General features: G+C 43.7%; 2 protein-coding genes across 2 annotated transcripts in view; one reads left to right on the forward strand and one right to left on the reverse strand.

Annotated features, from left to right (window-relative positions):
• HLCS (holocarboxylase synthetase) overlaps window positions 1-10676 on the forward strand; it is a 107456-nt gene extending 96780 nt beyond the window's left edge. Inside the window, exons 9-11 of the mRNA XM_032101141.1 lie at window positions 2448-2562; window positions 5879-6092; window positions 6786-10676. Coding sequence (XP_031957032.1) covers window positions 2448-2562; window positions 5879-6092; window positions 6786-6954 — 498 coding nt within the window. The 3' untranslated portion in view covers window positions 6955-10676. The remainder of the gene's footprint in view (window positions 1-2447; window positions 2563-5878; window positions 6093-6785) is intronic.
• Window positions 10677-10779: 103 nt separating this feature from the next.
• The window catches only part of SIM2 (SIM bHLH transcription factor 2), a 54010-nt gene continuing 42154 nt past the window's right edge, over window positions 10780-22635 (reverse strand). Inside the window, exons 9-11 of the mRNA XM_032101142.1 lie at window positions 22081-22249; window positions 20892-21303; window positions 10780-15037 (exon numbers count right to left, since the gene is read on the reverse strand). Coding sequence (XP_031957033.1) covers window positions 14325-15037; window positions 20892-21303; window positions 22081-22249 — 1294 coding nt within the window. The 3' untranslated portion in view covers window positions 10780-14324. The remainder of the gene's footprint in view (window positions 15038-20891; window positions 21304-22080; window positions 22250-22635) is intronic.

A 22635-nucleotide genomic window follows, 5' to 3' on the forward strand; every position in this document is an offset into this window, starting at 1 on the left:
CACATTTACACATGAACTTTATTATAGTGGCACCCAGTAGCTTTGCTGGAGTTTAGGGTCTGTCAGCCTTTCTATTAAAACCTTCGAACTTCAGTGCTTCATAACCTGACTGTAAAACCAAAATGCTTCAGGCTACAATTTGCAATATAAAATATTTGGCTGGAGTGGATAATTTGACCACTTTAAAACGAAGGGACAAGAGTTAGTTTTATAAAATGCAGGGCTGACTGGGGAAAGGAGCTAATTTATGAATAGAGGTGGTTTTGCTTCTGTGTGCCTGCCCTGGTGTAGTGTGGCATTTTTTAATTTTATTCCATTCAGGAGGAAAAAGGTGAGTGAAGTACCAAATATTGTTGCAAAAAAACGTGGATCAATAATGTGTGTACTGCACTGAGCTTTGGGAGAGTAAAGAGCTTTCTGTGACCGGGACAGATCTGCTGAGACTGAGGGGACATCAGCCCTTGACAGGGGGGGAAACCGGAGTTAAAGGTCTGGATTCAAATATGTTACAGCAAGAAAATTCAAAACTTTATCAAAAACTTGGTGCTTAAATTTCCCCTTTAGACTCAAGTACTGCAGAGCTTTTCTTTATGTCCATGTCATGCCAACTGCAGCAGCCACAAACAGTGGGATAATCTACAGAGTCATGGAATCCTGGAATGGTTTGGGTTGGAAGGGACCTTAAAGATCATTCCAATCCCTATGCTGGGCCCCAGGGCTGGGGCAGCTCTGCAGGTGGGCTCTCACCTGAGCACAGGGGCACAGGGGGAGAATTTTCTCTACCTCTTTGCCACACCAAAGGTGATACTGTCAACTGCTCCTCATAATGAGAATCCTCCTCAAGTGCTCCACCAATGCTACCGAAAACTGAACCCTGCTTGAGGAACCATGCAGGAACCAGCCAGGGAGACAGTGACATCCTGAATTTCAGAAAGGAAATTCAGCAGACAGGAGAAATCCCAGTTCACAACCACATAAATACTTCAGAAATGTCCTAAACCTCTCCCCGCTTTCAGAAACAAAAACTGTGCTGTGTGACAACATCCCAGCCCTGTAGAGCAGCTTTTGTTGAAACCACAGGGCTGGGCTGAACTTTGCACTGGCTACTTAAACACAAAAAGAAAGCAAATGTGCTTCCTGCAGTTTGAAACACTGCCCATGACTGCTGCATCCCTAGGGGCAAATTATGGGAGGTGCTCCAGGACTGCAAGAGTCGCATTCCCTCCTATTGTAGAGGATGAAATCCCTTTACAGGATGTGTGAAAGCTGCACCTGGGTCCGTGTCTACTTTCCTGACAGATTTAAAAGCCAGGGAGGAATCCATGACACGTTCACTGACAGGAAATACTACCTGATTGTGCTATCAAAGCATTCTGAGGGAAAGTATCACCAACTCATATTCGTTATGGAAAAGAACTTGGCTCCTTGCGCTGGGGAAAGGTTTGTAGGAGACTCTGGAGACATGGGAGGTATGACAGAGTTAGATGGTGTTATCACTGATAAAGGGGGAAACCCACACCTGTAAGACACCAGACAGTAGCTCTGTGACTGAAGTGACAACAAGCAGCCAGAACAACTGAGTCAGTTGGGTGTTCTCATGACTTGGCCACAGAGTGGATTCACCAGGTACCACACAAAATATCACAAAATACGCTGGAAGTGCAGCGTGTTCTTCTCTTCCCTCACTGGAGAGAGATTCTGCTGTTCTCAGAATGGGAGAGCAAAAAAGCATTCTCTTGATTTAAAGCCCATTTGCATCCTCAGCATTAACATCTGACAGTGGAACTTCCAACTGAGCCGTCAGATCTGCTCTGGGAGGACCAGAACAAAGGTCCTGCTTGCTGCTCGTTCAGCAGAGTCAGTAATTGTGGCAATCCTAAAAACAAGGACTGACTGATGAGCTGAGACAGGAAGGACATGGACCCTTGGAAGCCAGTCCAGAGGAGGCACCAGGATGAGCAGAGGGATGGAGCAGCTCTGCTGGGAGGAAAGGCTGCGAGAGCTGGGATTGTTCAGCCTGGAGAGGAGAAGCTTTGGGCTGAGCTCAGTGTGGCCTTGCAGGGCCTGAAGGAGCTGCAGGAAAGCTGGAGAGAAACAATTCCCGAGGCATGGAGGGCCAGGAGCCAGGGAATGGCTTCCCAGTGCCAGAGGGCAGGGCTGGATGGGAGATTGGGCAGGAATTGTTCCCTGGCAGGGTGGGCAGGCCCTGGCACAGGGTGCCCAGAGCAGCTGGGGCTGCCCCTGGATCCCTGGCAGTGCCCAAGGCCAGGCTGGATATTGGAGCTTGGAGCAGCCTGGGACAGTGGGAGGTGTCCCTGCCCATGGCAGGGGTAGGATGGGCTGATCTTAAGGTCTCTTCCAACCCAAACCATTCCAGGATTCTCTACAGACTACAGAGTGATGAATGAGCCATAAATGTGTCTAAATGTCTGGTTTTGTTTCTTCAGGACATTGAGCTGCGAGTTAAGTGGCCAAATGATATTTACTACAGTGATCTGATGAAGCTCGGTGGAGTTCTGGTCAACTCAACACTCGTTGAAACAACGTTTCATATTCTCATTGGTAAATGTCTATTTTGAAGCTTTTCTGTGCTGCTTTTTTTGCTGAGGGATTTTGTTATCAATGTCTGTGTCAGTAAAAATGGCAACGACGAGAACAGATAATGACAGCGGGCATAAGGAAATAAAGCACAACCTTAAATCCAGAGGAAGCACAAAGAGTAAATGTTTTCATTCTTCTTAATAATTCCATATGCTTGACAAGGAAAACACAAATGCAAGCATCTGGATTGGTGTACTAGAGTTCAAAGAAAGAGCATTACATGGGAGAGGGAAATTGTCCTCCTTGATTTATGGCAAAACCAATGGAATAGACTGAAAACTCCATCCTTTTTTTCCTATTTATGTGTTTTTTGTACCATGACAAATAGTTAAACGAAGAACATGCCTTTTAAATCAGAAGAGGAAGAGCTACATACACAGAGCAATGTCTTAATTTTTTAATTATCGAGATGTTTGTATCATCTCTGGTCTGATAATCATCCTGCTATTTGATAAGGAAGTTTTTCCCCTAACCAACAGCATCCCAGATCAGCTTAGAAACCTGCCAGAGTCTGGTTCCAAAAATAATTGTCTCTTCTGTGTCTAAAAAATTGAAAGAAAATTCCTTAGCAAGTGTAAAAGGTTAAAGAAAAAGATGACAACGTTTGATCGATATTTGAATGTAGCACAAGTAAAGTATCTTGCAAAGATGGAGTGGTCATGATGTTGTTTCTGTCAAAGTTCTGTGTTTTTAGAGGTGCAAACAAGCAAAAGAGTTGAAAAAATCACCTTCTCCTGTGAGACATGCCCAGACATGACATTTTCTGTTCAATTTATATCTTCATTTTGTAAGTAATCTGCATCAACAAAATGGAAATTGCGCCGAAATTTAAGAAGTCTCTCTGTACCCCATCAACCATTTACAGCTTCCATGTTTTTCTACAGCCTGGTTAACACAAGGAAAGCAGAAACAGACCCAAAATAGTTCATTGTATCAAGTATCTCTTAAGCACTTTCCATGTTTGGTTTGGACCTTGTATTTCTTACCCTAAACACCAAAACATTCCAATTCAAATGGAGACTTTCTGTATCCATTCTCTCTGATATCCACAGGAGTGGTAGGTCTGAGGTATAAATAAATGTCCATTTCCATCAGTCTGTTTTCACCTGGGAGCTTTTAAAATTGCAACCTCCTTGTTCCATATGAATCCAAGGATCTTTTCCATCATTCCAGTGATGTATTTCATTGGGAATACTAGAGGGGACTCAGGACAAGTTTTTGTATGAATAGGAGTGATGGCATTCAGCTTCCCCAGCAGGAAAGGTGTGCCAGACCCATCACACCTTTTCTACAGCCATGCAGGATCCTTAGCTAGACACAATCCCAGAATCCCTGAGGTTGGAAAAGCCCTCCCAGCTCATCCAGTCTCAGCTGTGCCCCATGCCCACCTTGTCCCCAGCCCAGAGCACCGAGTGCCACGTCCTGTCACTGAATTCACTCTTTCCATGGCATTCCTGGAAAATCTCCCATAAATGAGGATAATGATGAAAATCAAAGATCATCTCTGTGGCTTCACTGCTCCAAGAAGGACCTCAGGAGAATAAGATCAAAGACAAACGTGCAGATGACACGCTCCATGCCGAGACTTTTAAACACGGTTTTAAAAAAGCCCAACCAAAGAACCTTTTTTTTCAACCTGAAATTTCAAATTTAAGAACTTTACGGTGTTGGGACTTTTGGAAGAGGAGTTCTGAGAAGAATATACACCATTAATGTGAGGGCCAGACTCGGAACAGGCGGAGGAGCCAAGCACCAGTGGAATGCAGGGGACAGCCAGCGAGCGTGACCTGCGAACGCTCCTCTGCCTCTGCTCAGGCACGCCCGGATCCTCATGGATCCACCACTGGAACATCCATCAGCCACATCAGCACTGCAGGGGCGCTGCTGAATGCTCAGTTCTCACATGGACACTGCAGAGATGCCCCCAGAGCCCCGAGCACCTCATGTTTCTCAAATTCCCCGGCTGCCTTTTCCTCACTGTGTTCACTCCCAGGTTTTGTGCCTCAGCAGAGCTCCTGGTCTCAGGGCGTGTGTTGTGTCCCAGTTTTTGGATTGCTGAGCGGTGATCCTGAGGCTGCTGATGGACCCCAAGGCCCTGTGACCCCCTGCCAGGACCAATCACAGCTTAATGGCCAGGGTGTCTCTCTTCCCTTGTGCTGTACTGGAGTGCAAAAGGCTGGGTTGGGATTTGCTGGCACAGCTCGTTGGATTTTCCAGTTCATTTTCCTTTATCTCTTTCCAGTAACCCATTTCAGCTCATTTCCCCAGGACTGGTGTGTTGGGATCACTGGGCCTTGTTTGTGTACACTCTCTGACTTGTTAAAAATCAAAAACTCCTTTTCACTGAAGAGATCCTTCTCCTCAAAGTTAATATAAATTACCTCCATATATGAATTATTAATAGCAAGTTTACAAAACAAGGCACTGCACCTCCTTGCAGATGGAGCTGCATCGTGTCCAAACCTGATTGACAGACAGGGGAGTTTTATCCCAAATGTCTGAGGAAAGAAAAAAATCCCGAATTATTAGGAGAAAAAAATAAACAGGTAATACAATATATTTCTTTACATCCCTCGAAGCCTGTTCCAGCAGGCTGCAGAAAAGGCCCCAGGAGCCATATTTAAACGAGGGAGGCGTTCTGCCAACATTATTCCAGCTGGAGAAATCTCAGTGAGAGGCTTGAGGCTTCTAAAGGATATGCTGTGGTGAGATAGATTAGGCAAACTGGAGTCTCACAAAGTTAAAGTCAAATCTTCTGGGCTTTGCAGAGCAAGCCAAACAAGGCTTAACAGCCGAGAGAAAAGGCTGGATTTTTGGAAAGGGCACTCAGCTCACTGCAGTAAACGGAAAGGTCTCTGAGCTAAATGTTAGACTGGAAGATAAAACTCCATCTTACAGTAGGATCAGTTGTTCTGTGAGTGGGCTGAGGACATGCCAGCTTCCAGGGAGTAAAAGAATGTCTCACTTGGATGGTTTTGGATCCAAGGCGCAGGTTATCCTCTTCCCAACCCTCTCTGATGGGGTGGGGTGTGGTTGAAAGGCTGTCCTGGATTTGCTTCTGTAAATCTGAGGAGGCATTTTGAGGGCAAGGAGCAAAATGTGAACTGAGAACTGTAATTACAGGAGTAAGAAGATTCAAAGGTGTAAGAGGCTGAATTAAAGCAGCTCTGAAAGCCATCCTGAGGGATTATGTATGGAGCAGGTGAATCAAGGGCTGGCTGTGGTGGTAACAAAGAGTTTGTCTCTTTGATTGTGTCCTTCTCTTTGTCTTCTCCAGGCTTTGGCTTTAATGTGAATAACAGCAACCCCACCATCTGCATCAATGATCTCATTGCAAAGTTTAACAAGGAAGAGGGGACAGAGCTGAAGCCTCTGAGTGCAGACTGTCTCATTGCAAGGACTGTGACTGTGCTGGAGAGGCTCATAGAGATTTTTCAGGAGAAGGGGCCCAATGGAGTTCTTCCCCAGTACTACAAGTATTGGATACACAGGTAAGAATTATGTTCTTCTCAAACTTTCTTTTAATAATTGGTAGAATAACTCCCGAATATTTTGTCTTTTTTCCCACTAATTTCCCTTTAATACGGGTGAATAATTAAAATACACTCCCAAGCAGGATGCACATTTTTAAGGGACAATTAAAGTAGCACATACCAAAATCAGTGGACTAGCATGAGTTAAAGAAAGCTTCCAGGTATTTTACATCTATCATCTCCAAACAGAGGGAATTGGGAATGATTTGGTTTGAGTTGGATGAAGCTGCTGTACTTTTAGGGGGAAGAAAAAAGGACTATTTGGATTAACTCCAACTCCATTCGTTCCACAAAAGGAAATCAAAGCAGGTAGAAACTGCTGCTGAAAGTCATTCTGTGTGAGGAGCCAGTGAGGTGGGGAATCAAATACTCTGTTAGAGGGTGAAGCCTTTCCCATGAGGGTGGCAAGGCCCTGGCACAGAGCAGCTGTGGCTGCCCCTGGATCCCTGGAAGTGCCCAAGGCCAGGTTGGACAAGGCGTGAAGCAACCTGGGATAGAGGAGGGTGTCGGGGATGGAATGGGAGGATCTTTAAGTTCCTTCCAACTCAAACCAGTCTGGGATTCATTCAGTGATTCTGCTGAGTCCTCTGAGGTGTTCTGAAGTGCTGGGTGTCCACGCAGGAGCTGCTGACAGAACTCTCTCCGTTGCAGCGGGAAGCAGGTCCGTCTCCGCGGTGAGGAGGGCCCTCTTGCCTGGATCGTTGGGATAGATGACTATGGATACCTCCAGGTGCACGAGGAGGGCAAGGGCGTCGAGTCTGTGCACCCAGATGGCAACTCCTTTGACATGCTGAGGAACCTCATTGTCCCCAAGCACTGACAGCCCTCAGGGAGCTCTTTAGTACCGGGCACCGTCACCTAAACCTGTGCAAGGCGGGAAGGGTCACTGAAAGTTTCATTTTTTCCTTCTGGTTTTCTGCTGTCTCTGTGTTTGCCATGGATAACTTCAGCAACTGAAAAGAGGTTGTGGTCTCGTAGCTAAAGGCCTTTGTTCTTTTTATTAACCTTAAAGCACACCTATGTTGGCATTCTTTGTAAGGATCTTTGAGAGGAGTCTGACTGCAAAGGAGTATTTGTAGTGAACAGAACTTTCTCTTCATTTACACCCTGTAAATGGAGAGACAGAAGTGGCTAAATATTTCCTTTTTTTTTGTTTCTGTGGGTTTATGATACTTTAGCACAATGCAGGACAATATTTACTTTTTCACTTCAGTTTTTTTTTAACTGAATCCTGCTTTTTGTGTTGTCTGCACTAAAACCAGCTGGAACATCACATACTCCTGAATTGCTGGGATCACCACTGTGCTTAACTCCAGGTCTAAGTGAAGATCCTTGCTGATTTGGTTCTTCTCTCTGTAGACCTCTACAATAATTTACCAACCTGTGCTTTGATCTCAGGTCTGCAACTCTTAATGGCTGCCTTGAGTTTTTGGGAGAGTGTTCCATCAGCACTTAGGAGCTTGGTTATCCAAGTGACTTGCACTCTGCTCTCCTTAGGCAGTTGGATCTGAGTAAATCATCTCACCTGTCCTTTAAATCATGGTTTTCCACGAGGTTTCAGCCCCTGGAAGAAAAACCCACTGGAGCAGTGTCACACCCAAGTTATTGCAGAATCCCATTATCAGGGGAGGGAACCTCTAATTAATTTAGAATTTAGTGGTAATTATATTATGATCTCAATGAAGTTAAGTGAATGAATAAATAAAGAGAATAAATGAAATTCCCTGCTGCAAACAAGTACTCCGGTGAAAAAGAGAAATCCCACCGTTCCCCCGTGTCCAAATTCTCTTCCATAGTTCTGTTGTCACCCCCTTTCCCAAGCCGCTGTCTGGATTTGCTGCTAAGCACTAAAAGCAAGAGCTTTAACACCTGCTGACTTGAAAGCAGCTCATTTTGGGGCTGCCTGCACATTTCCAGGTGGGGGAACAGCCTGGGAATTCTGGAGCAGCCACGTGGGAGCTCCGGTGCCTCGGCGGGGTTTTCTCCCAAGGAGACTTGGCCACCACAGCTCCCCAGACAATTCTGTGCTAAGCAGGTTTGTCCCAGGTGTGATGTGGCTGCCATCATTTCTTTTTTTTCATGGAGAATCAGCCAAATTGGTTTCCAGAGAGGAAACTACTGTCTGCCAGCCAGAAATGGGGTTTTTAGGTTAAAGTTCACCTCATAAACAATCCAAACATTTTAGGTTGTTTCAGCTACAAAGCCCAGAAGTCTTAAAAGAAGGAAACTTGTCTGTAATGGCAATTTTGACCAATCCTCACTTATTAGGGTTTAGGTGGTTTGGCAGCAAGAGTAGAAATTAAGTTGTCCCTGTTACATTTAGGGTTTCATGCTCCATCTCACAGATTTGTCCTGATTGTCCATACCCTGCTGGGGTTTTTTTTTCCCGTGATCCAAATCATGTGAAGCTGCACACCAGCATCTCCTAGAACTGCACAGCCAGCTGTTAATTGCCATAATTAAATTTATACACCAACGTTGGCTTTTTTCACACCAGATGCTTTCAAAACTGCTTCGGGCTGAGAACGTTTGGCAGCTACCTTTGATTTCAGAATTCAATATCGATGCATGTTGTAATCAACTGAAACTCCAACCTGGCTTAACAAAGCTTCAATAAAGAGAAGAACCCATATATTTATATAGAGATCTGTAAAAAATGGGTGTGCACGTGCACACTCACATCTTCCTGGTGCATCCTCACTTATTTTCTGCCTTTTCCTTCACGAGCAACCTGTGCTGCTGCAGGACAGCTGAGGACAGCAGAGCTCTGGTGCCGCTTTTCCAACCACAGAGTGCTACAAAACTTCACCTTAACCCAGAATTTGTAGCTAAAACTGTCTCAGCTTTAGGATTTGCCTGGAGGGATTGAACAACCAGGTCATGCCTCAGGCTGGGACTTGAGTGGCTTCTTTAAAACACATCCTCCCTTCACCAGGGACAAAGACAAAGATGGGGAAAAGGATAAAACATGGGAATTTCAGAAGGGCAGAATGGACTTGTAAAGCTTCAGTGGCTGAGCAGCAGCAGAGGGATTTTTTAATAGCAAAATGCTGCCACATTTCCTGGTTGTTGTTGTTTAGCATTCCTTTGTAGCTGCCTTAATGATGAGCTGGTTCTGTTCTCACCTGGAGTTGTCAGGTTATTCCCAAAATTTTTGCACTGGGGAGAAATTTAGCGTGGAATTTCCTTCCCACAAGGGAGAACTCCCCAAACCTGCATGTGCCAGAGCACAGGGGGTGCTGTGGGAACCACTTTGCCTTTTCAGTGGCCTCTTCTGCTGTCTCAGGCTTCCAGCCTGGGTTTGGAGGAAGGGTTTGTTGCTTTCCCTTTGGAAGAACCAAAGACAAGGAGAATTCCCATGGGACAAAGAGCAGCTGGATAAAGTCCTTGTGGATGAGTCCTTGGAGAAGCCCCTGACCTCTGTCAGGTAGATGGGAAGCACAGGAGTCTGACTCTTCCTCTGCCAAACTCGGCACGCCCACAAAGCCACAACATTTTTGCAGGAAAATCCTTGTTTTTCTTGTTCTTTATGTGTGACAGACAAATGTGGTGTGGGGTGTCCCTGGATGTGGGGATGGAGAGATCCAGACAACTCCAGGCCCGGGAATAATGCACTGAAAATGTTTCATTTCATTCAGCTGTCTGGATTAGTAAAACACCTCTTCCATTGTGAGGCTGAGGTCATATCTTAAACTATTTTCTTGATGAAGTGCTTTCAAAAAACCCATTTATTACGCTGTCCATATTTCTGTGACTTCATTTTTTTCCTGCTGGCCTCTGCTAGAACATTTCTCATGGTGAAAACATTTGTGGGGGTTGTTTATTGATAGGAAAACCTCTGGGTGTGTTGGCACGTGTGCGTGTTCGGGGTGGGTCGTGCCCAGTCAGCAACAAAGCTGCTTCCAAAGATTTGAAAAAGTAATTATGTACTTCACATTTCAGAGCTCAGGCAGCACATCTCGCTTCTAGTAAAGGTTTTATAAGACTTCAGAGGGTTTGTTTTTTTTAAATATATCCAGCAAATCAAGGGCTATTACCTGGAAATAATATTAAAGCGTTTAATTCTTTCTGCTGCTGCTTCACTGGACAAAAATTCATTTCTCCACTTTCTCTGATTCAGCTGCATCAGCAGCCTAAAAAAAAATTACTTTTTGCAACTCCTTGGGAGCTCTCTCTAATCAAAATATCTGTCATGGGCAAGATTTGTGCTGCTTCCTGGGGGTGACTTGGTTTGATAAGAGCATTTGCATGTGTAAGTGGTGCTGGGAATGCACTGCCTTGGTCAAAGAAATTAAATCTGGGCCCAGGAAAGAGCAGAGGTCAAAAAATGATGGAGAAAAGAGAACTGCAGGGAAGAATTGTCAAGTATTGAGTATCTCATTAGTGATTCTGTGTTATTTGCATCCCCCAAGTGTCTTCAATTAAAAGGCAACGTGACAAAAATACAATAAATTGAGAAAAAAATCTGTGTGTTTTCTAGGTCATTAATTGTCAATTATGGAACACGGGACTGCTGAAATAAATTTTCAAATCTGAACCATTGCCCTTTGTGAAATGCTTTGTTTTGTAGTTTAAAAAAAAAAAGAGAAATTCAACAGAGTTTTCCTTTGGCTACAGGATTTTATTACCATTTTAACCGTTTTGTTTTACATAATAAATAAGCAAAAATGCTTTATATTTTCAGGGAATACATACATAATTCTGAGCATGAATAGGTTGGTTGGGTTGCGTGCTTCTTCACCTACACTTGCCAAATAGCTTTAATCTGCATCATATAAAAAAAAAAAAAGAAAAAAAAACAACAAAAAAACCCCAAACAAAAAGCAAAATCTAACATTCAGGGAAAAAATGGAATAGTAACATTTCCTCTGTGGCGTTTTTGGAGTGTGATTGAAATGCTGAAAAAAAAGAATTTATGTCCTGCTTTGAGATTTCTGGAGAAATTCTGGCAGATTTCCCGTTCATTTGCACGTTCAGGGATGAATTCCCCAATTTTGCACCCATTGTGCTTCATTTCCTTAAATTACCTTTCTCAAATCACAGGGTACATCCATTAAGAGGATGAAAACATGGAGACTTCAGTCTGGGATTCACTTCTCCAGCTTTACTTTGGTCTCATGGAAGATTCCCTGACTGGCAGGGAGTTGGAACGAGATCTTTAAAGTCCCTCCCAACCCAAATTTTCCATGGTTTTGGTAAATTATTCCCTCTCTCACTCTCCTTCTCCCATTTTCCATGATCTTCTTGCCAGGTCTGAACTCCCCTGAGAGTTAAAATCCTGAGGAATCTCACGACAAAGGTGTGGCTCAAATACTAAAGAGAAATGAGGTTATTATTCATAATATATTTCTATTCACACTCCCCTTCAGTGCCATAATTTTTTTTAATTATTAAATTATTTTTCCTTACTGAAACCATTTTTCATTGTTAAAACACTGCCCCTGTGATGTCAGTGCCCTGCTCTGCACTGTGTGCTGAGAACATCTGTAATTTAACTGACCAAAAATCCTGGTTTTCTCCCAATATAATTTACTCCCAGATGGGAGCACGGGATTCCTGTTTAAATTTTGGAGTGGCAGGAAAAAACATCTTTCACACATTTGCTTTTGCCATCTTTTCTGAACCTCCCCCTGCGTTATCAGCTGTGAGTTCATCATTGGTTCATTATTGCCTCACGGGGAAATTTCCTGTGCCTGGGCATCACCTCCCCTAAAACACCTGGGGGAGAATGATGGAACACCTCCTCTGCTCAGGCTCCTGGAATAAAGCCTGGAAGTGGGAGTAACAAGGTGGAAAATACTGTGCTGAAAAATATCAGTGGCCTTTTTTTTCAACCACGGCCTAATTTTTGTGTTTCCATAGTGAGCAGGACTTCCAGGAACACCGAAATGCAGCAGTGCCACTGAGGGAGAAAGTGCAGCAGGAGGGGTTGGGCATCAGGTTTCTTTTTAATGATGCCAGCAATGCCAGTGGCTCCTTTGTAGGGCGTGGGTTTCATTTAATTGATCACAATTAACCCAGGAGTCTTTGCATAATTATGTTTGCAGGAGGTGGGGTCGTTTATGAGGAACAGGGGCTGGGAGGGCTCTTACCCACAGCCACTGGAAAAGCAACTGGTGTCTCCTGGCTTTGATTTATGGGGTCAGCAGGATGATAATCCACATTTACAGCTTTTCTGGAGGCTTGCCAGCCTCTCCAGCATTAAACAAACCGAGGTTACAGAGGGAGTGACTCTGCTGGGTTGGTTCTGGTTTGGGTTTTTTTTTGGTAATCAATGATTTGGCTTTTTTTGTTCTGTTTAGCACAAAATGTATTTTTCCTGTAATTGAAAAAGTCAGACAACTGAGAGTGTTCAAGCTCACTTGCAAGTGAGCATTAACTTAATAATAAAACCTCTGTTAACCTTTAATAGGAAGCAATGAAAACGCTGAAAATTGTTTTAAAACATTTGCCTTTAAAGTATTTTTGTGTACTCGTAGCAGTAAAAATTCATACACAGAAGGAAATAACTTTATTCCTGTATTCTGATGGAAAGTTCCCTGCCCATTTCAGGGGGTTGGAACTGGCTGAGCCTTAAGGTCCCTCCCAGCCCAAACCATTCTAGGATGAATTACTGCTGCATAGAAAAGATGGGGAATTTTTAGGACTGAGTATTGCATTATGATTTTTCTGACAAGGTGCAATCCATGAGCAAGTGGTTTTCCCATACTACACAAGCCAGGCAGGAATTTTCTTCAAAGAATGATGGAATGCTTTGGGTTGGAAGGGACTTTAGAGATCATCCAGTTCCAACCCCTGCCATATGCACCTTCCACCATCCCAGGGTGCTCAAGGTTTCCTCAGTGAAGTTCTCTTTAGAGTCTGATGAAAGAGTTTGAAAAATTCTGAATTAGGCTTGGATTGGGGTAAGAAAGGAGCTGAGTGGGATCTACAGCAACATTTATTGTTTAGGGAGTCTTCTGTTGTTTTTTATCCACTCACAACATTTGGGGAAGTGGGCTGAGTGTTGTCAATTAAACTCACACAGATCCATCCTCTCCAAAGAACTAAAAATAAAGGGGTGGAAATCGATTCCTGGCTGGCTGGGCCAAATGTGAGTGTTCCAAATGTGCTGTTTGGGATTTGTGAAGTGCTCAAATCGGGGAATTCCAGCCCTACCTTTGTGCTGACAACAGGATTTATGCTGGAGGAAGTTTGGTGTGTTAAGAACTGGACCTTTCAAAGCTCACAATTCTACTGGTAAGTTCAAAATAAGGCATAAACGTTCATTATTCTCTTGGCTATAAAGAAAACATTTCTGGTGCTGTTATTAAGATGTATTTGTGACTAGCTGGGTTGAAAATCTGCACAGCCTTCCCCCAGAATACTCAGGGAAACACAGGATTTAGGAGTTTCCTTTTCTTATTTGTGGGGAATTAGTTCCTGCTCCATAATTTGTCCCAATTTGCCATGACAAGACCTGTAACCCTGTAATACCTATCTTTGTACCTATTAATTTGTCATATTGTCCCTTGTCAAGATAAATGGTGGTGGCAACAATCTCAGAACACTGAAATCTGTGTTCAATAAATCAAATTTAGGCTTGATTTATTTAGTTTTAAAATTTTTTGGTAATTAATAAATAAGATTTTTTTCCTGTTTGGGGAGTGCAGCTGTGTTGTGGTTGCTCAAAATCACCTCTCTCTCAATAAAGTCCATTTGTCAGGGGGTTGGGTGGAGAGTTGATGCGAGGTTTCACACAATTTGTCAAAAAAACCCTAAACTAGAACGCGTATTTTATGATAATTATTTAAAAAAAGAAATCTTGAGTTTATTTTCAGGAGGGGTTAAGGAAAAAAAAAAAAAAAGTTCTTCATATAAACCTCTGCATATAACACCTCTCATTTCCTTTTGTTGCACACGATAGAATAATAAAAATAAGATCTGGAACTTGGCTTCTCCCTGGCACCAGAGCTTTCTCTGGGACACCGAAGCACGGCAGGGGATGGAGGGGATTTTCCTGACCACCACAACTCGTGGCCTGCCAGGAACTCACCAGTTTGTCCCAGTTTGTCCCTCACTGCCCTCCAGCTTTGCTCAGTAAATGTCACCATGTTTCCTCATGCTTTTTTTTTTTTTTTCTTTTTTCTTTTTTTGCAAATCATGACAGTTTGGCTTCTTAATTATACACAAAACCCTCCTGAGCTGCCGTCACCTGCCGTTGGCAATAATGACAGAAGTCCCAATATAATGGGGTAGTGCAGATTCCTTGTGGGTTTCTGGAGAAGACGCTGAGGAGGGGCTTTGGTTTTTGTAAATAAACGTGTTGACTTCCTCAGAATTGTAGCTGTAATTTTCTCCCACGTGTCCCGTGGCTGTGCAGGAGGAAGTTTGGAAAGCTCCATGTTTGGCCAGCACGTGGTGGTAGTTGAGGAGCACGAAGGGGACTTGCCCAGAGGGCCTCACATCCATCAGCCGCTCGCTTTCGGCCTCCTGGTCGAGCTTCACGCTCATCCTCTCGCTGCTCTCCAGTTCCTCCAGGCTCACTGGGTGGTGGCTGATGTGCCCAAATTTGGGGTCTTTGACACAAATCCTCCTGCTTTGCTCGTAGACCGAGGGCACGGGCAGCAGGTGGCTCAGCTGTCCCATGGCTTTGGCCTGGCAGCACTCGGATTTGGGCAGCAAGGAGTTGGAGAAGGAGCCCTCGTTGATGCTCATTTTTTCTTGCAGGTCTCTGTTAAAAGGCAGCTTGTTCTCCTCTTTGATGAGGTGGGGAGGGGGCTGGAGCCTGGGCTCTGTTTTGTTGTGTTTCATGATGCCAGATTCGTAAAGCTCCTCTTTGTACCTGCCCGGCACGGGCGCGGTGCAGCTCGGGAAGGCCTCGGGCAGAGCGTCCTGGCTGTACCTCCTGTTGGATAAGGGGACTGGAAGGGAAGAGAAAATGAATTAATTACTGACAACGAGCCTTTGGAGCAATTATAAGTCACTGACATTATTATCACAATTATATCAGGGGAGTTAAACCAAAGGAATATTAGGAAATATGACCTGAAATCAAAAATCTTCCCCTTAAGTAAGCTCTTTTCAGAGATTTATCAAAGGGTTTACTAAAAGCTCGATAATGTCGGTACCTATCAATGATTCCATGATTAAAATAGTGGAATTATTTTAATCATATAATAATAAACAGAATAAACAGTGGGAGTAATAATAAACAGAATAATCACTGTGGGAGTGCACTGGACACTTGTCCTTGCAAAGGAGAACATCTCACTCATAGGTTGGACTCAGTGATCTCAAAGGTCTTTTCATTTTACAGAATTCTGTTGATTCTGTAATTCATGGTATTTATTTGGGGTGTATTTGATATGTGAATTAGATTTTAGAAGGTGACATGTCAGTATCTAATTAAGGAAATCTCTTTGGGATACCCACAGCAGGTCATGTTAAAGACTTTGCTCTTTCTCTTTGAAAAACTGACATCAGGTATTAAAAACATCTCTTGAAAAGCAACATAAACATCTCTTCAGTAATGCTGTACCTCTGTTTTTGAGATATTAGCATGTAATAAAGATAGATAGAAATATAAATAGAAGTTACAACATGCACCAAGACTTTGAATGGGGGAGAAAAAATTGGCCATTCTCAGAGAAACAGAAGAGAATCACACGAATTTATCAAGAGTGTGAACCTAGGATGTCTATTCAGGCTTTTCCTCTAAAATATATTGGGCAGTCTCAGTTTTGTTCTCAGTTTCTGCATGGCAGCTGAGCTCTTGAAGCAATTTGAGTCGTTTTGATCATCTTCAGCTTGGCTGACGAAGCTTTTCCTTTCTGTACACTCCTGTCTACAAGTGGTGAGAGAAAAGGCCCCTGCTTTGCTCCTGTACCCTGTGAGTCATCATTTTTTTGCACTCTCCTATGAACAGTTTGTGAGTTAAACAGCTCCTCCAAGGCACATTTGAAAGTTTTATGTTAAAGGAGAAATGACACACTGAGCAAATTTCTCAGGTTAGACCCAAACTCTTGTTTTGTGTGAGGTTCACTGGAAGCCGTGGCCACTTAAGTGCCTTTCTTTAAATGGATTTTCTGGTTTTCTAACAATTTTATTCAACATCTTAAAAGTTTTGGAGCTCCCCTCTATTGGTTGCTGATGTAACTGTGCCCATTAATAATTAAATATTCCCTGTGCTGTAATAGACTGGCAAAGCCTTCATGGATAACAGAGGAAGCAGAAATAGCTCAATTGTTACCTTTTTATATATATATATATATATATATATGCAGAGCTCCATTAATTTCAGAGGGACTTGCACCACGTAATTGACACCAGAATTTAAACAGGAATCTGGTTCCAATTTCTTCTTCACCCTCCTAGAAACAATAACCTTTCAAGTTATTCTTTTCTATGTATATATTTTGTCCCAAGAAGTAGAAGCTGAAGGAAGCTGAGTTCTCATCAGCTGTTGAAAAATGGCCCTTTCAGATCCCAAATCCAACCAGGGTTCAGCCACGTCCTTGAGAATAGCTTGGAAATGTTACTGGTGTAGTTCCCTGGTCTGATTTGAACTCCACATTTGGTGTTTTTCCTGTGAAATAAATATAGATGCTGAGAGCTACTGAAATATAAATGATATGGTTGAATGATCAGGTGTTCTGGGCTTAAGATGTCCACAGGAGGGATGGGTTTGTCCTCCTGCCGTGTGAAGTGCTTTCATTTTAGGGCTTTACTCTAATCCCTGAACAAAATATTGTCCTTTTCCATATTTAGAGCCCAAGAGAACCTGGAAGAAGCTGAAGCATCACAGTCACCACTTGGCCTCTGCCCTGTCACCTTTAATTTTCTAATCTCAAATCCTGCTGGGCTGAGCATGAACCATCAGGTTCTAAATCACAGAATCCCAGAATGGTTTGGGTGGGAAGGAACCTTAAAGCCCATCCAGTGCCAGCCCTGCCATGGCAGGGACACCTCCCACTGTGCCAGGCTGCTCCAAGCCCCAATGTCCAGCCTGGCCTTGGGCACTGCCAGGGATCCAGGGGCAGCCCCAGCTTCACCTGTGCCAGGGCATCCCCACCCTGTGGGTAAAAAATTCCCTCCCAATCTCTAATCTGACCCTGCCCTCTGTCAGTTTAAAACCTTCTTCCCTTGTGCTGTCACTCTCTGCCCCTATAAAAAGTCCCTCTCCCTCCTGTTTATCCTCTGTGTCAAACAAGGCAAAGATAGAAGAGGTCTGAATACAACCCCTGCCCATGAAAAGAGATTTTTTAGGCTCTCTCAGTCTCTGTGCTGTGTCCTGGTCTGAACCCTAATTTCAAATCATCCAAGGCATGGGCTGATTGTTCTCTGTTATTCTCCCTCCAGAAACAAAGGTGAGACAAAATCATCTCCCAGACCTCTTTGTCTCCAGTGGAATCCCCTTTGCAAAATGTCATTTATTTCTTCCAGCAGGGACTGGCTAAACCTGGGGAGTTTTTTCATAGATTTTCTCTGTCTTTTCCCTCATTTCCTGAGTTTTTATGATTAGTGCCACAAAGCTTCACACAGGTAGTTCAGAAGGGCCAACAGCACCAAGGGACAAGTGGGTCCCTGTGGTGCCCACAGCAGAATTTTCTCTATTTCAGGATACAAAGGAAACTTCTGACTAAGAATACAGTTGCCTTCACTCAAATGATTTTTTTTTTTGATGACTAGGCCAGCTGGGAAAAAGTGGAAGAAGCTTCAAAACCAGATCCTGAAGCAGAAACATCTGATTTGCAGGCAGTTGTATTTGCTACGTGCTTCTTCAGAGCTTTGATGGCTTGGCACCATCATCCTCCAATCTCTGATCTCTCCAAAAGGAGCTATTTTCCATGGAGAAAAATGTCTTTGGCCCACGGCATTTTTGGCAGATGCTGCCGTGGATGTGATGTGGAATGGCCCTCGCATCCAACCCGGCTGCCAGATGTCATATTTGGCATTGCCTTTGGATCGAAGATGATGATGCTAAGCAGATCCTCCCTGCTTTGAAGCTCCCTGGCTGTCAGTTCTCCAGTGAGCCACTGGAAAAAAGCAGCAGTTGACAACCTAAGGGAGATCAGATGCGATTCCCAGCAAAAGAAACATCATTTCCAAAGGTTCAGAATTCAGCAGAAGTGCAACAGTGCTGACTCCACTTGAGGAGGAAACGAGGCTGCAAAAATTGGATGTAAATCCTCTCTGTAGGGGATGCTCTGTTTTCCTTTCCCCTTTTGCCATCATCTCTGACCAGCCCTGAGTTTGGCCATATTTTTTCCTCCTAAATAATGGAACTCAAAGTGCTTCTGCAGAGAATTGATTGTAGCAAGCCAGCTTTCATCAAATGCCCAATAAAGATCCAGAATAAATATCCATGAAAATGCATCAAACCGCTCAAAAGAGAACCCACATATCCCAACTCCAGCAGCAAAACCTTCAGTAGAAGCAGAATCAGAAATGACAACTGCTGGTACTGCAGCTCTGTTTTCCTCCTGAAGAGGAAATGGTGATGTGGAAAGAGATTGAAAAATAGCAGCAGTTTCTTGCAGGTTTTTTATTGGGATTTTAATTTTTTACCCTATTCCTGCACACTGAACTGGGGATATGCAGGATTTACTTCAGTCTTTATCCTTATCCTCAAAAGATGTAGGGTTGTTTTTTCGTTTTTTGGGTTTTTTCCTTCCCCAGCATCTTTAGAAAGGACAAAACCATTTCCTATTTTTGGTCTAAAACTCCTCCTTTTCCCCTGCAGCCCACAACAGCAACCAAAGGAAGCAGCAAATTAGAGGAGCACAAGCTGAGGAAAAGCATTTAACCTGCTCTAGGCTGTGAGAAGAGCTTCACTCTTGCTCATTTTCAACCTAAACACAGAAAAGTGAAATAAAAAGCTGCTGTCAGTGAGGTAAGGTCCATCATGGGTGAGGTCAAACCATCCTGTGAAGGACAAAACCCTGGGCAGAAATTACTTGCTGCTCTGTGGGAAGTTTGATACCTGATATCTGATTTTTTGATATCTGATCCAAATATTTTGATATCTGATCAATCTGAAATTTGATATCTGATACCATCTTCTGTCTAATGGAGCGAGCTCAGGTTTGAATGTCTTAATATTTTAATATCTTTGTATTTTAATATATATATTTTTTTTTTTTTTTTTTTAATATTCCCTTTGAATCTTGGATATCCATGCCCGTAAGTGAATAAATGATTCTGGTACTCAAGAGCCTACCTTGAGGCTACTTAATTTTTTTATTTTGTATTTCCACTACTGCCTCCTCCATTCCAAGAGAGGAGGGTTTCTATCTGACTTCAGTGCTTATCAGTGATTTTTAATTAATGAAAATGGTGTATGGAGAGAGATGTAGATGAGATCCAAGGATTGGCTCTGGATTGGCAAGGGATCAACAGGAGTGCTGCTTAAAGGAGTTTAATGAAGGGTTTCCTCTGAGTTCTGTAGCAGCTGATCTGAATTCTGCATTTGTTGATGTTCTCTGACATTTTCAGATACACTTTAAATCACAAAACCCCCTATATTTAGTATGAATAAACTAGGATGTGGTGGGGTTTTCTATTTTTTTTGCATATTTTTGGAACAGGTTTTTGTACAAACCTCACAGTTTCTGAAAGTAAGGTGGGGAAGAGGATGGAAATCCAGACCAACCAAGGCTGTTTTCGCTAAAATCAGCAGCAACCTGAAATCTCAGCAGCACTTTGGAGGCTCATTCATGAGAGCAGTTAAATTCAGATTTGTGTTTGACTTGAAGGGGAAGCTGGATCAGGGGAGTAATTAATGCTATCAATTGAGTTAAAGATATGCTTGACACCCTCCCAAAATAGCCTGATTGCCAGAGTCTGGTTTGTCCAAATATTTTTGTTTCTTTAGCTGATTTACTTTGTTCCTTGCCCATCACAACTTGATTCTGGTTTCATTTTCGAGTTGGGGCAGCTGTGAGACCAGGAGTGTTTATAATGAGAGATCAGTCTCTGCCAAAACTGCTGCAATAAACCCTGTTCTGGTTGAATACGGGGGAAATAAATGGGTTGGACAAGATGATCTCCAGAAGTCCCTTCCAACCCTAATTATTCCATGATTCTGTGATTAGAGGGTATTTTGAGCATCTTTACATCTGGTTATTTTACGACTTTTCAAGGTTATTTCTTACAGGTTTGCACCTCAGAGAAGTCAATGCCTACCTTCAAAGCATTTCTATCCCTGACATCTGTACAGGGAAATAATGCAGGTGATGGGAGACATTTTCAACTTCAGAATTATTACCAAGTGAAGCAGAATTATTGCTCTGTAAGGTAAAGACATTCGGAGTGGCTTCATGCTGAGGAGAGGACAACCTTCAATTTTTCTGGAAGTAGATGGTGCTTATTTTAATTTCTGTATTAAAATTATCAAAAATTATTCTGGAGCTGAAGTACATTTTGTTTCAACCTGGCTTCAGCCATGACTTACCTGAGAAATTCCACTTGAATAACTCTGAGAGTGCAAAACATGAGGGTAAATTGTGCCCGTCTTGAAGGAGGAGGTCTCACTGTGCTGCTCTCTAAGTGATTCTGGTGAGTGCATTTTTGCAACTGGCACTTTGATAATATTCCCAATCAAGTGCTGATGGCAATGGGAAGAAGGAACATGGGAATCCCATGAATATCATGCTTGTTACACTTCACTGCCTCTGCTTTTCTGTGTTCCCTAAACCCATTTTCAAACCGCAAACACAAATCCTCCCCAGCCACCGCACGGCCGAGCTTTTCCTCTTTGCTCAGAGCGACACCCACCTTCATAACTCTGGGCAAGGTTGTGCCTGATGATGTTCACTGGCTGCTCAGGAAGGGTTTTGGATGGTGACTGGCTGCTGGGCACCAGGGAGTTGGCATAGTGCCACTGGCACTCGCCGTTGGTCTGCAGCGCGCCCAGGAAGAACCGCGCCACCTCGCAGGGTGCCCCTTGGGCCTGCCCAAACTTTGCAGGCAGCATTTGCTTCTTGCCACCAAAGACATGGGAATCCACAGGGAAGTGTCCATAGTGGTAGGAGAAGGGCAGGCTGTAGGGAGGGGCGTACAAGAGTTCGCTGTTTTCTGAATGGAAGTTCTGTTCCTGAATGGCGGCGGCAGCGCTGGCGGCGGGGCTGGAGCGCCAGCTCCCCAACTGGCTGCATTCCAGTTTGTCTGCTTGGAATGAGCTGTATTGCTGGGGGAAAGGGGGGAAAAAAGCAGGGGAAGAGAGTTAAAGGAGGCACTTTAATAGGGAACTACAGAACATAGTGGACAGGCACCCTGAGCTGGGCCTCGCTGGCTCAGGGGACGGACTGAGCGGTGCGGTTAAAGTTCCTCTGGACACAGCTTGGCCTTCACGTGGGAACAAAAAATCTGCTTTGGTTTGATAATTTTGGCTGTTCCATTTTACAGAATCACAGGATTAAGGTTGGAAAAGCTCTCCCAACCCATGGAGGCCAGGCTGTGCCCAATGCCTACCTTGTCCCCAGCCCAGAGCACTGAGTGCCACCTCCAGGCCTTCCTTGGACACCTCCAGGGATGGGCACTCCAAACCTCCCTGGGCAGCCCCTGCCAAGGCCTGACCACCCTTTCCAGGAAGAAATTCCTCCTGACATCAAGAATTCCACACACCAACAGTGAATGACACACGTCCTACACCAGCACAAATTTTCAGAGCACAATTCCAAATACAGGATTTTCTTCTTTTTGCCAAGTAAGGACTTTGTGGTTAAAGTGCTTTACACACTCCATATCCCAAAAGTTTTACATCACTTACCAGAGCTGGTTTGTGCTATCTGTACTTTCCACCCCAGAACCAAAAGGGTCTAATTTTACCCTGCTTTATGAGGGATTTCCTGGGGCAGACAATCCTGTAGTTTGTTTTATAGTAAATCCAGTCCTGGGTTACCTCTACACTGTCCCAAGCACTCTTTGAGAACAACTGGCAATCAAATATCGCTGGAAAATTTACCTGTGGTGGGTAAGGTGTTGTTCTGAGTTTTGCCTTCATTTTATTACTTTTGGGTTTTACTATTTTCCTTGTTTCCTGCGAGGTAGGTACTGAGTTTCTGCATGAAAACTGTGACTTGGAAATGGTAACCTGGTCCAGTGACAACTGAAGTTCCTTGTACTCAATATCTCTGCAAAAGAACAGCCCACGAAATTATACAGAAAAATCCAAAATAGCTCCTGTAAAAATACGTGCTAGCCTTCACAATGCTTTAATGTTCACTCTTCCAAGATTTTCTGAGTCTGGGGATGTCAGGAGGCAGAGAATCTTATGGGGGGACCCCATTCCCATGCAAGTCTATCAAAAAATTCCACTGGGAATCACATTAATGCCTTTGGATGAAGTGTTCCCACTCTCTGAGCCTGAGCTCTATCATCTTCCCTCAGCCGTCCGTGGCTCCCTGTGGTTTGGAATCATGGAAAGACAGAGATCAATTAATCTGTCTCCAGCTCAGTCAGGAGTTGGTTTCTGCCCTGGTTCTCACAATAAACCCCGAGGAAAGGAAAAGGAGCAACG

Source organism: Corvus moneduloides, chromosome 2 (assembly GCF_009650955.1).
Source record: "Corvus moneduloides isolate bCorMon1 chromosome 2, bCorMon1.pri, whole genome shotgun sequence".
NCBI lineage: Eukaryota > Metazoa > Chordata > Aves > Passeriformes > Corvidae > Corvus > Corvus moneduloides.